This window comes from Chelonia mydas, chromosome 5 (genome assembly GCF_015237465.2).
Source record: "Chelonia mydas isolate rCheMyd1 chromosome 5, rCheMyd1.pri.v2, whole genome shotgun sequence".
Classification (NCBI taxonomy): domain Eukaryota; kingdom Metazoa; phylum Chordata; order Testudines; family Cheloniidae; genus Chelonia; species Chelonia mydas.
Window position 1 is genome coordinate 101,186,476 of NC_051245.2, and position 15,165 is coordinate 101,201,640.

Here is a 15,165-nt window from a genome sequence, read left to right on the forward strand (position 1 = left end):
TATTGTCTAACGGGACACTTCCATGTATTTCCATGTACTTGCTTTCACTTACTCTGTATTATCAGTCAGCATTAGAAACATTTGATCCCACTAGTATGATGCTTTGGTAGTTACAGAACAAAAACAACTAGTACAGGCTTAAAGTAAGAACAGTATAATTTTAAATGAAAAGTAGATTATCTTGTTTATTGGCCACTAGAGTAAAAGCATGTTTGTTTCTCCCCCCTCCACCTACTGGATTGCAATCATTTGGGAAGACTGCAGAGAGAAATAAAAGGAGATACAGAAACTTTGATGTGCGGCCATATTTAACTCCTTCCTGACCTGTGACTGGGCTTCTCTAATCAATGCACAAAAATGACACCCCAGCTAGCATTCAAAGAATAGCTACTAGACATTTTGGGGGAGGAAATGGTAGAGGGAGAAAATACAAATAATGATTGAGTTGAGCAGCCCCAATGTGTTGAAGGGAATGGAAGCACTGGTTGCGCTATGTGTGCCTCTAATGTGCTTCACAGGTTAAAAGCAGTAAATACTCAAGACTCCTTTTATTTTACCTTTTTCCTAGGGTAAAACAACCCTCCCCCTGAATGTTTATCCGTTTTGAGGGGTTAAATATAGAGCTAAATGCTACCCTCGACTTCCATGGACAGAGAGGAGCTTACAATCCTAGATCATGGCGGAGGAGGTGTGGAATGGGAATTTGACAGGGTTCCAGAATTGGGATGAGTTTGGGAGGAAGCTGTTCTTCGCTGTATGCCCTCCCCTCCTCAAACTGCAGATCTATACAGTGCAAGACACTGTAGACTTAGGGCCAGCACGTCACCTGAGGTAATTGAGCATAACTCCTCCCTCATGGGAGCTATGTCAATTTACTGCAGCTGAGGATCTGTATCTGATCCTACCTCTGTACAGCAGAAGGCCCCCATTGTCGGGGATCTAGAGGCAGCTGGCAGTTGAAGAATCAGCAATCCCTGCATAGTTAGGGTTAAGTTGTGTCTCCTAGCTACAGCTCTACAATGTCTACTAGAGCTGCACCACTGCAACAGAAGCTCTAAGAGGCATCCAAGTTCACAGGAAGCAGACCTGCTGCACCATGATGGAGAAGGGAGCAGCATGTGCTCCCCTCCACACTGACCGGGTCTGCCACTGCAGAGAGAGGAGCCACAGACTTTTGGAGGGGCTGGTGCAAAGTTTGTAACTCTGAACAGCTGGAGGAGCACAGTGTTGCAACTGTGGCCAGGCCCGGAGTGGGGAATGCAAGGTGGGGCACAAGCTACCTTCCTACCATTATACACTCACATAAGAGTTAGTCACAATTTGTCCCCTTATTACTAGACTGGTGCTTAAAATTCAGATTAGTCTCACACTGCACTACTGACCTCTATCTTCAAGGATTTATTCTGTTATAAAAGAAAATGAATAAATACAATTGTCATACTCTCCTCCTCCCCAATACAGATATCAGGACAAAAATGGTACACAACTCCATTTAGGTAGGCCTACACTTAAGGCAGCATATAGAGTACAGACACTGTATGCCCAGCTAGAACATCAGGGTAGATGGTGAGGCACTGCTTAAGCTAGTGGAGAAAGACCAGGACCTTAGGGTATACATGGCTGCCTACATGCCTAAGGAGGGCTTCCCACCTCTACATTACTTTTAGCAACGTAGTGTCCTACTACCTCCCTGCTGCCAGAGCCCTTCCCCAGAGCCCTTCCCCACTGCAATGAAATGCTCCAGCAGTGGAGAAAGGCTGTGGCAAGGGGGAGGCAGTGGGAAAAGGCCAGCAGCTCCCTACTGCTGAGCCTTTCCCCCACTGCCTTTCCCCTGCCAGAGCCTTTCACTGCTGCATGCAGATACACACTGCAGCCTCGGCACAGCCTGCCTTTTCATTGGCCTGTGTAACTACACCTACTCTGCAAGTGGTTGATAAGGCCATTGTAAGTGTATATGAATTCAAAACCGTGGTTAAGAATTAGAAGGAAATGAAGCCTGACTCCTATTGTTACTGAATATTCCAGGAAAACTGAATGTAGAGTTTTTGCAGAATACTTTTAAAAAATCTTCTTAGTTTGCATCCTATGTATGTTTAATTGCAAAAATATTCTTTATATTTTAGATATTGCATGGTTAGACATATTCACAAGCAACAAACTGAATAACTGTGGTAAGATTTTGGTTACTGTGGCCCTGAGAGCAAAACTATATTTGTTTATGTTAGAGTTTTGGTTTTGAAAAGGTTTTTGATGGACCTTTAAGGGAAATACAGAGGGTTAGTAATGCAACAAGAAGGTGTTGCTGATCTTAGAGATTCCTGTCTATCTTAAGGTTTTCTATAATGCTCATCAGTGTAGTAACAAAGCACTGCTAAGACTAACATTAATATTCAGAACATTAATAATATTTAGCACTTATATAGCACTATACAAATATTAGTTACCAAAACATGCTCGTTAGGTAAGGAAGTCCTTATTAAACCCACTTTATAGGTGGGCTAAGAGAGTTTGAATGATTTAATTCCAGCATTCAATGAGGCAGTGGTATATTTACAACAAGTTCTTGGCTTCCAAGCTCATGCTCAAGCTTCAAACATATTCAAAGGTGATATATAAATTAGACTCCCTTAGATCTACTTACACCAGAATACCAATGTGTATGGGAGTCTTAGGTGGTGTTACAAACATTTGGGCAGCTGGAAGAGGACGAAAAGTGAGGATTAAAGCAGGAGATGGCTTCCTTTAACTTACATCCTCCTATCATCTGCTTTTATTGCTACATTTCTCTCTCCTGGCCTGTAGGAATGTGAATTAGTCTTATGGCTTCCTTACATGCAGTTGAACTCATTGATGTGCAATTTGCACATCACTTCTGAATTTGGCCCATCGAGTGAAAGGGTATAACACAAGGATAAAGAACTTGAAATATCTTGCACATTACAGGGGATATCCTCCCAGGTTTCAAATTAGTATAATTTACCTGCTGAGGTACAACTAAATGGTGTACTTTATACCTTCTTCTTGCAGATTTAGTCCATCTAAATGCCATTATCTTTATTTAGATGTACTTGCATATAAATAGACTGTGCTAGAACGTGCCCCGCAGCCTACCAAGGATTTTAGAGGGATTCCATGTAGTTTAAATACCCAGAAGGCTGACTCAGACATAATTCCTTCCAGGGGTCTCCCATAGAGTGCACACCAGCCAGTCAGAGGTACATTGGATGGCACAAAGGATGAATTTGGTCCACTGACTCCAACTGGTTTTTAAAGAGTACAAAGCTCTCCAGAACAACAACAAAAAAATCTCTTTAATTGCAGTGACTTGTAGAACTTGTAAAGGTATGGGGATACTATGGGGACGGACATATTCTAAACAGAAAAAATACTGCCTGACCTGGTTGGACTTAGCCATACTCTATTTACTACAGGAATTCCTTTTAAAGAAAGAACTGTATTATTTGTGGGACCCCTATTTGGTAATTCCTGCAGCTGGCCTATCAACAACCCTCATTTCAGTCTACCATTTCATATAGATTGGTAGAAGGTATTCTTGGTTCATATCCTTTCTGCTTATGATCCTTATTTATTAGTTTTCCCAGTTTTTTAACCTAAATCTTGTTTTTGGTCTTGAGATGGCCAACAGAAATGGATATTTTTCACTTACTGTTAGAATTAGTTAAAACTTTGCACTGCCCTATTATTTTCCTCGATTTTATGCTGTTTAGAGAATGTCATTTCAAATAGGAGTCAATCCAACCATCCCATGAATGACTCAGAATCCATGGTGTACACATCATTCATTTTTATAAGGAGGATATAAAGCCATGGTTGTTATATATGCTTTTGGTAGACCCCAAAGTACTTTACAAAGGTGGTCAATATCTGGAGTGCTTAGGCGTGTTACTATTCTTGTGTCTATCAGTATACAGTGAAAACTGAATATTGCCTCTGCAGAAGATTTTCTAGTTATGTTTCAATTCACAAAAAGAGTCTGTATTTTAAATTTATACTTTAGCTCCAGTGGCCAGAAACGGAATTAAACGTTGTAAAAATTTGGTGACCATGACCCAGCGATCAAAAAATAACTTTCTCCTATTGGGCAAGAATAAGAAACAACTGTACCTGAAGGTAAGAAGTAGTATATTTGCCCCTCATCTTTTCATCAAACCGTCTTTGCCTTTCTTCATCCTTTTTCAGTTTTCCCAAGTCCCTTTCTGCTCCCGTTAAAGGAAATCAGAGCTCAGCTGCTCTGAGCCTCCTATCTCTTTCACTGCTACTCTTGGTAATGTATTTTAAATCTCAGAGCACACTTATGTATATATGGCATGCTCTGAGATTTAGAATACAAAGTGCATACAAAGCATCGAGTAAGCTAGAAAGCAAATGTTAGTACTTCGTAGCACATCATTAGAGCCCAGTGTGGGAAGCTAGGTTCTAGCTTCCTGTAGAGAGGGAGAGATTGCTGCAACAGGAAGTGATGTGCAGGAAGAGAAGGGAGGAAAAGAGGCATAAGGTACTCCATGTGAAAGAGGACGGCTTGGGAGTGGAATTCTCTTCTCAGGACAAACTGGAGTTTCAATATTCAGACAGGAATATTGATCTAAGAAAAGAAACCACAGATCTGTGTGCTAACATGCTTTTAAATACTCTTACCCTGTGTAATTAGAATTTTTTGTTTTTGTTTTGTTCTCCAAGCCATTGAGGGTTTGTCTAGATTAGGGAAAGCAATCAAGGTTTGGTTACCCTAGTGTTATAAGATAACAACTTTAACCTTGAGTTAACTGGTTCTGATTGACTCCAGGAGGATGTCTAAGATGGATCTCAACCAACTAAATTGAGGCAAAAAGGTGTCAACAGGTATGTATGCTATGGGAAACAGGATCGCTAACCCTGACTGCTTTTCTTAGTGTAGGCAAACCCTGTGTCACTTCCTCATGTTAAATTTGAAAAACCATTTTTTGTTTCTTTTTAATTTACAATTCACTTTCTATGGAAAGCATTTTGTGAGAGAATGAGTAAAGGCATTCCTATTAAAATACAGGAGAGCAAGCACTTAGAAGGGATTTACCTGATTCAGAGATTAAATGCCAAACAATTTTTTTTGTCTGAAATGGGTACTACAGAATCTAGAAAGATTTGAACCTTGTGCTCCAACTGTGGTCACTGGTAAATTAACTGTTTTGAAGTTCCAGATCATAACTCAGCATTCCCTGACATGGTTCCAGCTTTCAATTAATATGTTTTAAGTTTCTCAAAACTGACAACCTTAGAAAGTCCATGGGCCCTATTCTCCTCCAGTAGGATATAAACATTTTCCTTGGGCTCAATGGGCATAATTAGATCCCCATGGCTGTAACATACTATGGGAATATAATAAAAACATGATTCAGTCCCATCTATGCTGCAAGATGAATTATGTTTTGAACCAAGTTGAGGAACTATCTTATTGTAACTGGTCTCCACCCAGTTCATTCTGCAGTATAGGTGGTCACTAAGTCTCTTAAAAATTCTTTAAATTTCCCATAAGAGGGATTGGAATAGTTTTGTTTAGAATTAGTCAGGCATTGACGGTACAACCCATGGTTAATACAATTCAGAATAGGAAGGGAAACACCAATTTTGGTGGCTGTCTTCACAGGTCTTGAATCCAAATGGTAAGACAATGGAGGGTCATATGGTGAAAGAAGACAGCATGGAAGTGATTACAGGTGGAGCTCCTGACCCCAGGCAGGTATGTGGCCAGCCAAATGTGTGTGGTGTGTGTACACACCTATGCAGTGGGTGGAACTGTACAAGGGGCACAACCCTGATGCTTCAATCCCATTTGCTACAAATGATATCATTTACATTTCACCAATTATCTGTACTCCTATTCTTTCTGATTTTTAACATTAAGTGAAAGAGTAATGATGTCTCACCTCTGAATTGGTGGTCATCTTCTAGGAGTGCATCCATCAGTTCAGAGTCAATCTTTAGGCTTAGACGAGAACATAGAAGATACAGAGAAGTTTCTCCACAGTTGTCATAAATATAAAGGGAAGGTTAACCACCTTTCTGTATACAGTGCTATAAAACCCCTCCTGGCCAGAGGCAAAATCCTTTCACCTGTAAAGGGTTAAGAAGCTAAGATAACCTCACTGGCACCTGACCAAAATGACCAATGAGGAGACAAGATACTTTCAAATCTGAAGTGGGTGGGGGGGAACAAAGGGTTCGTCTGTCTGTGTGATGCTTTTACTGGGAACAGATCAGGAATGCAGCCTTACAACTGTTAGTTAGTAAGTAATCTAGCTAGAAATGCGTTAGATTTCCTTTTGTTTAATGGCTGGTAAAATAAGCTGTGCTGGATGGAATGTATATTCCTGTTTTTGTGTCTTTTTGTAACTTAAGGTTTTGCCTAGAGGGATTCTCTAGGTTTTGAATCTGATTTCCCTGTAAGGTATTTACCATCCTGATTTTTACAGAGGTGATTCTTTTACCTTTTCTTTAATTAAAATTCTTCTTTTAAGAACCTGATTGATTTTTCATTGTTTCTTAAGATCCAAGGGTTTGAGTCTGTGTCCACCTGTACAAATTGGTGAGGATTTTTATCAAGTCTTCCCCAGGAAAGGGGGGGGTGTAGGGCTTGGGGGGATATTTTGGGGGAAGATGTTTCCAAGTAGGCTCTTTCCCTGTTCTTTGTTAACACGCTTGGTGGTGGCAGCATACGGTTCAAGGACAAGGCAAAATTTGTACCTTGGGGAAGTTTTTAACCTAAGCTGGTAAGAATAAGCTTAGCAGGTCTTTCGTGCAGGTCCCCACATCTGTACCCTAGAGTTCAGAGTGGGGAAGGAACCTTGACAACAGTAATTCCAGAGGACTGCGGTTGGGCAAGCCCAGACATGTGAGCCAGCAGAGACTTCCAGTACAAAAGCTAAAGTCCACATCACAGCTGGAACAGAAAGAAGAAAAGGGAGGGGACTCTGGCCTGATGGATATACCTCTATGAGAAGACCAACTTACAGGGAAGGCAAAACTGTCCCATTCTCAAGAGCAATGCACTCACCTGAAGTCAGAACTACTGGGAAATAACAAGCAGTAGACCCAGAAAAGGGAGGTTGATAGACACCAAACATAAACCAGAAATTCAGAATGAACTACTCCACTGCAAGACCTTGAGACTTAAATCTGTATCAGTAGAAGACTATGAAACAACATGGTAATGTCTTGTGAATGTATGAACAGGCAATTGGGTGTCAGCTTACCACATTTCAGTGTAGAAAGTCTCGTTTTTAACTGGCCTGTAGGTAGAAATGGATAATGGATATTTTGTGGGCACACAAAAATACATTAGTATGATGGCTTTGACATATTTTCTCTGAACAGACATCCTAATCCAGTGGAAAATGGAAGTTTCAGACAATTTAGTTTATTCTCAAAAGCATTTATATTATGGTAGCACCCTAAGGCACAACAGGTTAACTTAATGGTCTTCAAATTTAAATTGACAAGGTGGTCTTTTATTGGACCAACTTCGATTGGCAAAAAAGACAAGCTTTTGAGCTACACAGTCCTTTTTCAGGTCTAGGCAAATTTAAATGTCAGTCTCTCCACTTAAAGGCAATAAGTTTCAAACTGCATGGGTTCAGGTACAGAACTGATCCCAGAAAAGTTGATCTGGAGAAATTGGAAAAAAACCAAGATGGACAGTTGCCATTTCTAACAAGTGAAGGAGCATGTCTCCTAAGCCAGAAAGGAGTGATAACTTTGACTCGATCTCTCTTGATCTTTCTGGTAACCTGAGAAAACAGAGGAACAGCAGGAAAGGTTGGTTGTGTTTTGTTTATTTCCTCCCCTCTATTTTAAGATGTTCCTGGGAGCACTTTCTCTTTCTAGGACAGAAGTCCTAGAAAATAGTTTCCTTTGCATTTCTGGAACAAGTCTCTGAATCAGAGACAGAGTAAAAAGTGAAGTCCAAGGAGCAGAGGGTGAGAAAAATTTCCCTTTCTGAGAAGGACAAAGCTTTCAGAGGTCTGAAGTCTCTTTGACAATTTTAAGAGTTATCTACTACACTTTAATTTGCTTCTCCACTGGTGTAGATAAGAAATGCCAGGTCAGGATGATCTTAGTCAGAGGGAACTGTTCCCAAGGGAACTACATGGGGTAAAACCAGGGCAGTTGGGATCTCATGGCATGTAGTATAGGGCCAGCCAATTCCAATAATACAGGGTGTCCAATCTGATAGTAGACCCCAGCGTTGCGAGAATGGAGGGTGTTTACAAGGATTGTCTTAAAGGAGTGGGGATGGGAAACCTGAGAGGACTCACTGGAACCAGAGCCTGGAATAGTATGCCATCAGACACTGTGTGTGGTTGGGGGAGGGAGATTGCCAAATCCATACCTGTGTGTTGCTCTTTGTCTTGCTCCTTCTCTTCTCAATGTTATGGTATCAAAAGCATTAAGGGAGGGGTAAGTCTGGCAGTGGTAGGTGTAGCATATGAGTCCCATCTGAGAAGGAGAACTCACTGATGCCGGTGGCATGGTCTTCACCTCTCTTAGAACTTTGGCCTGAAATTAGCAGCTGGAGGCAGTTCTTGAAGGCAGCAGAGGAAGGAAGAGAAGGTAAGAAAAGAATAAGATGAAAACCAGAAAGGGTCTTGAGCAAAGAAATGGCCCTGAGGAAAAATGTTGCTGCTCTTAATGGTGGCAGAAGAGTGCTTTAGGTGTTTGGGCCTACCCAGCTCCAGTGCCTTGGATACCTGGCAGGAAAGTTTTTTCACCGCTATCTCTGTATTGTCCTAAAGGTGAGCAGGTCTTCCCTGAGGTTCAGACTCTGCACTGACAGACGCACTTCACCTGACAAAGGGAAAAATATTACATTTTTTAAAAATGAAATAAGTTAGCAGCATTTCCATTTTAACTTTTCATGGCAGATATCTTTTAGAAACACAGGCCTTACTATACATGCATCACTTTGTGTGTTTTTCGTAGTTGACTGAACAAGACAACCAGCTGTTCATCATGCATAACAACCAAGAAGATTCAGTTAGGTTTCAGTGTTATAAGGATCAGAACTACTACCTTCATGTGAATAAGGACTCCGTTGATCTATGCAAGATGGAAGAAACTGATGGTGATACAGGAAAAGACTTCTATTTCAAGGTGGCATATGTGTGATACATAGTTCCCTAGGCCTTGCAATGTCTCAAGTATGTACGAAGCCCCTAAAATGAGCCAACACAAAATAGAAATGAAGGGAGATTGAGATCATGTGGGGATCAAGTTCCTTAGTTTTGTATAAAGTTTTTCGATAGTCTCTGTTTCGAGATTCACTATTTTTAATGTCTGAGAGAGATCAGTTTGTGTTTTAAATATACTTTACCTGAGTGACATATGTAACTTAAAGGGGGGATGGCTAGCAGTGTTTTAGAAAAAAGCAATTTCTTGGTAACTTTTTTTCTTGACTTTATAATTTAAAGGAGGCTGATTTGGGAAGTGGGAAACACAACAGCAGAGACCCCAAGATAGGAAGCGAGAATCACAGAAAAGATAAAATAGAAAACACTTTTAATATTACATTTTGTAATAAGAAAATTTGTTTCTTAAATGTCCCACATCAATTCACCTGAAAAACATGGAGAGAAATAATTATTCAGCAGCCACTACATGTACGTGAATATGTGTGCACTATGTACTTACTTTACTGAGGCTTTGCTGCAGTAGCCATTCTGCTCCCACCCTGGAGATCTGAAAAAAAAGAGCATAAGGACAGAGGGCTAGTAGTTAAAGGCTAACAGCAAAGCTATTCCACCTTCTTTACCACCCCCCAAGTAAACCCATTTGCATCTTCAGGCTGCTCCAGCCCCAATTCTTCATCTTTCCACCCCCCACCAAAAAAACCAACGGCATGGCCTGAGAATCCCACTGCATTAGCGGGAAGAAGGCAGATTGGACATCATGGAAGGGTGTGCTCCTTGTGAACTTTGGTCTGGTCAACTCCTAACTCTGAATCCTAGAGGGAAATACAATAGAGAAGGAAATCTTTAGCTCAGGTACAGAACAAAGTACAAAACAGTACAAACAAAAATTGAAATAAGTGTCTGAATAAATGAATTCAAAGAATAAACTCACGCTTCTTACCTTGGGCTTGCAGCAGGCCTTGTGCAGGACAGAGCCATCTGAAATAGGCAAAGGAACAAACCAAAAATATGAAGGGGTTGATCTAGACATCAAGGCTCTGATTCTCCATTTCCCAGCACCTTACTTCATTATTTACCCATGTAAAGTGGGTGTAAAACACTACCATTTGATTTCATAACCTCTTAAACTCATTTTGCTCTGGTGTAAATGACTACACAACAGTGAACCAGGCCTTAAATATCAGACATTACACAACTACTCCAGGGTACTATACCTGGAACTGCAGGTTTGGTGAAACAATGCACAGGTCCCACAACATTTGCAGAGAGTGTTCTGTGTGGATATAGTACACTGTGTGCACCTGGAACAGGAAACCTAATGTGGACACTCAATTGTACTAGGCTAAGTTGCAATCAAGCAATTCTCTAGTAGGCTTCAAAGTTGCGTGAGACCATGCAAGAAGAGAAACAGAACTTAATTTTCACACATCGCCATGCATAATGCTACTGCTGGGCTAACATCTCTTATACTCTTTAAATAGTAAGAATGTGTGCAAAGTTGTGAAGAAACCTAACAACTTTTGCTGCTCAATAAACAAGAGATTCTGACATAACCCCTTCATTTTGACTAAAAATTCTTATGGATCCAGGTATCTGATCAGACACCATTTAAATCAGTAAAAGACAGCCATTGACTTCAATGTGCATTGCACTGGATCTTAATGATTTGAAATCTCCATTGGATGAAACAGACTTGAGTGACTTTGATAAATAGAACTATCTGTTATGTTGCTCACCCATTAATTAAACTAAATGTCATTACACAACAGTATCTCACAATACATTTATTTTGAGAAAGAGGGCAGGAGAACAAAGACCCTAATTCAGTTTGAATATTTGAAAAGTGCTTCCAAGTGCAGGTATTTTGGATTCATTCTGTGCTTCTGGAGCAGGGGTGGGCAACCTTTTTGGCCAGAGGGCCACATCGTGGTTGCAAAACTGTATGGAGGGCCAGGTAGGGAAGGCTGTGCCTCCCCACACAGCCTGGCCCCTGCCCTCTATCCACCCCCTCGACTTCCCACCCCCTGACTGCCTGCCTCAGAACCTCCAGCCTATCCAGCTCCCCTGCTCCTTGTCCCCTAACTGCCCCCACCCCAGGACCCCACCCCCTATCCAACCCCCCTCTCCCCCCCCCCCCCCCAAGCCCCTTTCAGAATGCAGCCCTGCGAACATGGGCGGAGGACTCAGGAGGAGCAGGGGCAACTGCGCAGCCGGAGAGAAGCGGCGGTTTCTCCTTCAAAGCACTGCTTCTCTCTGGCCGGCTGCACAGCCGGCTGCTGCTCCTCTAGAGTCCTCCACCTGCGTTTGCAGCACTCCCATCACCCACACCTCCCGCCTGCTCTCCTGAGGCTGTAGGTGAGCCTCCATCCCTGCTCTCCCCTGCCCCCACAGTGCAGCCCCCCCCACCCTGTGGGGAGTGCACCAGTGCTGAGCTGCCCGAGTGCCTGGCCCTGGGGCCCCCTGTTGTTGGGGGACCTGTGTCAGGGCACCTGTGTTTACGGGTAAATCTGCCCCTGAGTCGTGCCGCCTGGCCGGAGCCAGCCACACCGCCATGCTGCCCGGCAGGAGCTCGCAGCCCCGCCACCCAGAGCGCTGACGGCACGGTGAGCTGAGGCTGCCAGGGAGGGCTGGGGGCTAGCCTCCCCGGCTGGGAGTTCAAGGGCCGGGTAGGATGGTCCTGGGGGCTGGATGTGTCCCATGGGCCGTAGTTTGCCCACCTCTGCTCTAGACCCTGTTGTGCCACTGATTAAGATTAGCAATATGATGGTCCTATTCATGTAAAAAACACTCTCTCTAGTGGCTAAATTCCTGGAACTGATCCTTCACTGGTTTTAGGATGAAGCCGGTAGTGAGTTGAAGTCACTGGAAAGATTCTTCCTGACTTCTGTGGCCTTCGGACTGGGCCTGTAGTAAAAGTGTGAATTGTGGTGCCACATGTACAGTATATAGTTATTTTGCACTTGGATTGTTTACATGCACAGCTTCATTTTTTCACTCTCTCCTATTTCAAATTAGGGCTGTCAAACAGTTAAAAAAATTAAACAATAGAATACCATTTATTTTAAATATTTTTGGTTGTTTACTACATTTTCAAATATGTTAATTTCAATTACAACACAGTGTACAGTGCTTAGTTTATATTTATTTTTATTACAAATATTTGCACTGTAAAAAAAATATTTTTCAATTCACCTCATACAAATATCATGAAAGTTGAACTTATAAATGTAGAATTATGTACAAAAAAACCTGCATTCAAAAATAAAACAATGTAAAATTTTAGAGCCTTCAAGTCCACTTGTCCTACTTCTTGGTCAGCCAATCACTCAGACAAACAAGGTTGATTACAATTTGCAGGAGATAATGCTGCCTGCTTCTTGTTTACAATGTCACCTGAAAGTGAGAACAGGTATTTGCATGGCACTGTTGTAGCTGGCTTTGCAAGATATTTACGTGCCAAATGTGCTAAAGATTCATATGTCCCTTCATGCTTCAACCACCATTCCAGAGGACATACTTCCATGCTGCTGATGGGTTCTGCTTGATAATGATCCAAAGCAGTGTGGACTGACGTGTTCATTTTCATCATCTGAGTCAAATACCACCAGCAAAAGGTTGATTTTCTTTTTTGGTGGTTCGGGTTCTGTAGTTTCCACATCAGAGTGTTACTCTTTTAAGACTTCTCAAAGCATGCTCCACACCTCTTTCCTCTCAGATTTTGGGTGGCACTTCAGATTCTTAAACCTTGGGTATAGTGCTGTAGCTATTTTTAGAAGTCTTACATTGGTACCTTGTTTGCGTTTTGTCAAATCTGCTGTGAAAGTGTTCTTAAAACAAACAGACTGCTAAAACATGAAATATATGCAGAATGCGGGTAAAACAGAGCAGGAGACATACAGTTCTCAGCCCCCCCCGCCACCAGGAGTACAGTCACAAATTTAATTGACGCATTATTTTTTAAACAAGCATCATCAGCATGGAAGCATGTCCTCTGGAATGGTGGCTGAAGCATGAAACGGGCACACAAATGTTTAGCATATCTGGCATGTAAAAACCTTGCAATACTAGCTACAAAAGTGCCATTCCAACGTCTGTTCTCGCTTTGAGATGATATTGTAAATAAGAAGAAGCAGGCAGCAGTATCTCCTGTCAATGTAAACAAACTTGTTTGTCTTATTTCAGAGTAGCAGCCGTGTTAGTCTGTATTCGCAAAAAGAATAGGAGTACTTGTGGCACCTTAGAGACTAACCAATTTATTTGAGCATAAGCTTTCGTGAGCTACAGCTCACTTCATCGGATGCATTCAGTGGAAAAAAAACTGAATGCATCCGATGAAGTGAGCTGTAGCTCATGAAAGCTTATGCTCAGATAAATTTGTTAGTCTCTAAGGTGCCACAAGTCCTCCTTTTCTTTTTGTTTGTCTTAGCGATTGACAGAATAAGAAGTAGGACTGAGTGGACTTGTAGTTTTTGCAGAAGTAGGACTGAGTGGTCTTTATAGTTTTACACTTTTGTTTTTGAGTGCAGTTATGTTACCAAAAAAAATCTGCATTTGTAGGTTACACTTTCACAATAAAGAGATTGCACTTCAGTACTCGTATGAGGTGAACTGAAAAATACTATTTCTTTTATCATTTTTACAGTGCATATATTTGTAATAAAAAATAATATAAAGTGAGCACTGTGCATTTTGTATTGTAATTGAAGTCAATATTGAAAATGTAGAAAAACATCCAAAGTATTTTTAAAAACTTCAATTGGTATTCTATTGTTATAAGTGTAATTAATTGCAATTAATTTTTTTGAGTTAATCGTGTAAATTAACTGTGATTAATTGACAGCCCTACTTCAAATATTTAACAAAGGCCTTTTCTTTTTAAATCACATTTTATGTTTAAGGAAATAAACAAGTATAAAACACAGCATTGATAGTTCCTGTGAGGATTTAGATAGATATTGGTTTTGGACATTGTAATTTCACTTATAACCTTCCAGAAAACACAGAGCAAATGGTAAATTCATTAACATAATCTGTAAACAGAATTCATAGAAAAATAGGTGAATTGCTGAAATCTGATCTAATTTATGTATGTAAAAAATGTGAACCAACACTTTCAAAAGTGCCCAGTGATTCTGAGGGCCTAACTTGATTTACTTAGGGTCTGATTTTTCAGATGTGTTGAGGCAGAGCACATGTGAAAATCGGGTAGCTCAAGTTAGGCAACCAGAATTAATGGGAACTTTTGAAAATTTAAGCCCTAACATTTAGCAGTATGAAAAATATATATTTTATGCATTCAGTAGTTAAATAGAGATGTAAAATTTCATATAATTCTGAAAATATTATTGGTAGACCTGTAACAATGTGATATACAACATTTTACTTTGCATGTACTATTACAAACAGATATTTGGTATAAAGTTTGTCATCTAAATCAAAGGTTTTTAATAAACTGGGCACCTTTCATAAGTGTATTGGAACTTCATTTTAAATGCAGGGCCATCCTTAGGATTTATGGGACCCTACGCAGTATTATTAAACTGGTGCCCCTATGCCCGACGGCAGCCCGGGCTCACAGCCCCGCAGGGGAGGGACGAGGCAGCAAAGGATTCCGAGCCGCCCGGCCCACCTCACAGCAGTGGAGAGTCACAGTTCCCTGTAGAGACCCCCGTATCCTCTCCCTCATGCAGAATGTGCAGCGCTGGCACATTCGGCTCTGTGAATATGGCCCCTGCCTAAGGAGACTGCAGTGCGCACTGGGTGGGCAGGAGCCGACCTGTTCTTACCTGCTGTCATGGGCAGTGGGTGAAGCTGCCGCTTTGGAGAGGCTAGCTCCCCAGCCCACCTGTGGCCCTGCCCATACTCCACCCCTGCTCTGCCCAGACCCCACCCTCTCTTCATTGTCTCCCTCCTCCTCCCCGATCACCCACTTCCAGTCAAATTCCTGAACCCAAATGAAGCAAATGACATTTGAAAAAAACAC

The 15,165-nt window shown here is 41.5% G+C and overlaps 1 protein-coding gene across 7 annotated transcripts in view; it reads left to right on the forward strand.

Annotated features, from left to right (window-relative positions):
* Positions 1-14,648, forward strand: part of LOC114020138 — an 86,652-nt gene extending 72,004 nt beyond the window's left edge. For 6 of the 7 annotated variants that reach the window (XM_043547559.1, XM_027825061.3, XM_027825060.3 and 3 more), the window contains exons 5-8: positions 2,124-2,171; positions 4,019-4,131; positions 5,642-5,734; positions 8,974-11,106. In XM_043547559.1, the coding sequence (XP_043403494.1) occupies positions 2,124-2,171; positions 4,019-4,131; positions 5,642-5,734; positions 8,974-9,159 (440 nt within the window). In that variant the 3' untranslated portion in view covers positions 9,160-11,106. Of the gene's footprint in view, positions 1-2,123; positions 2,172-4,018; positions 4,132-5,641; positions 5,735-8,973 lie in introns of all 7 variants that reach the window. The other variant, XM_037901911.2, reaches the window with a different exon arrangement.
* The last annotated feature ends 517 nt before the right edge of the window (positions 14,649-15,165 follow it).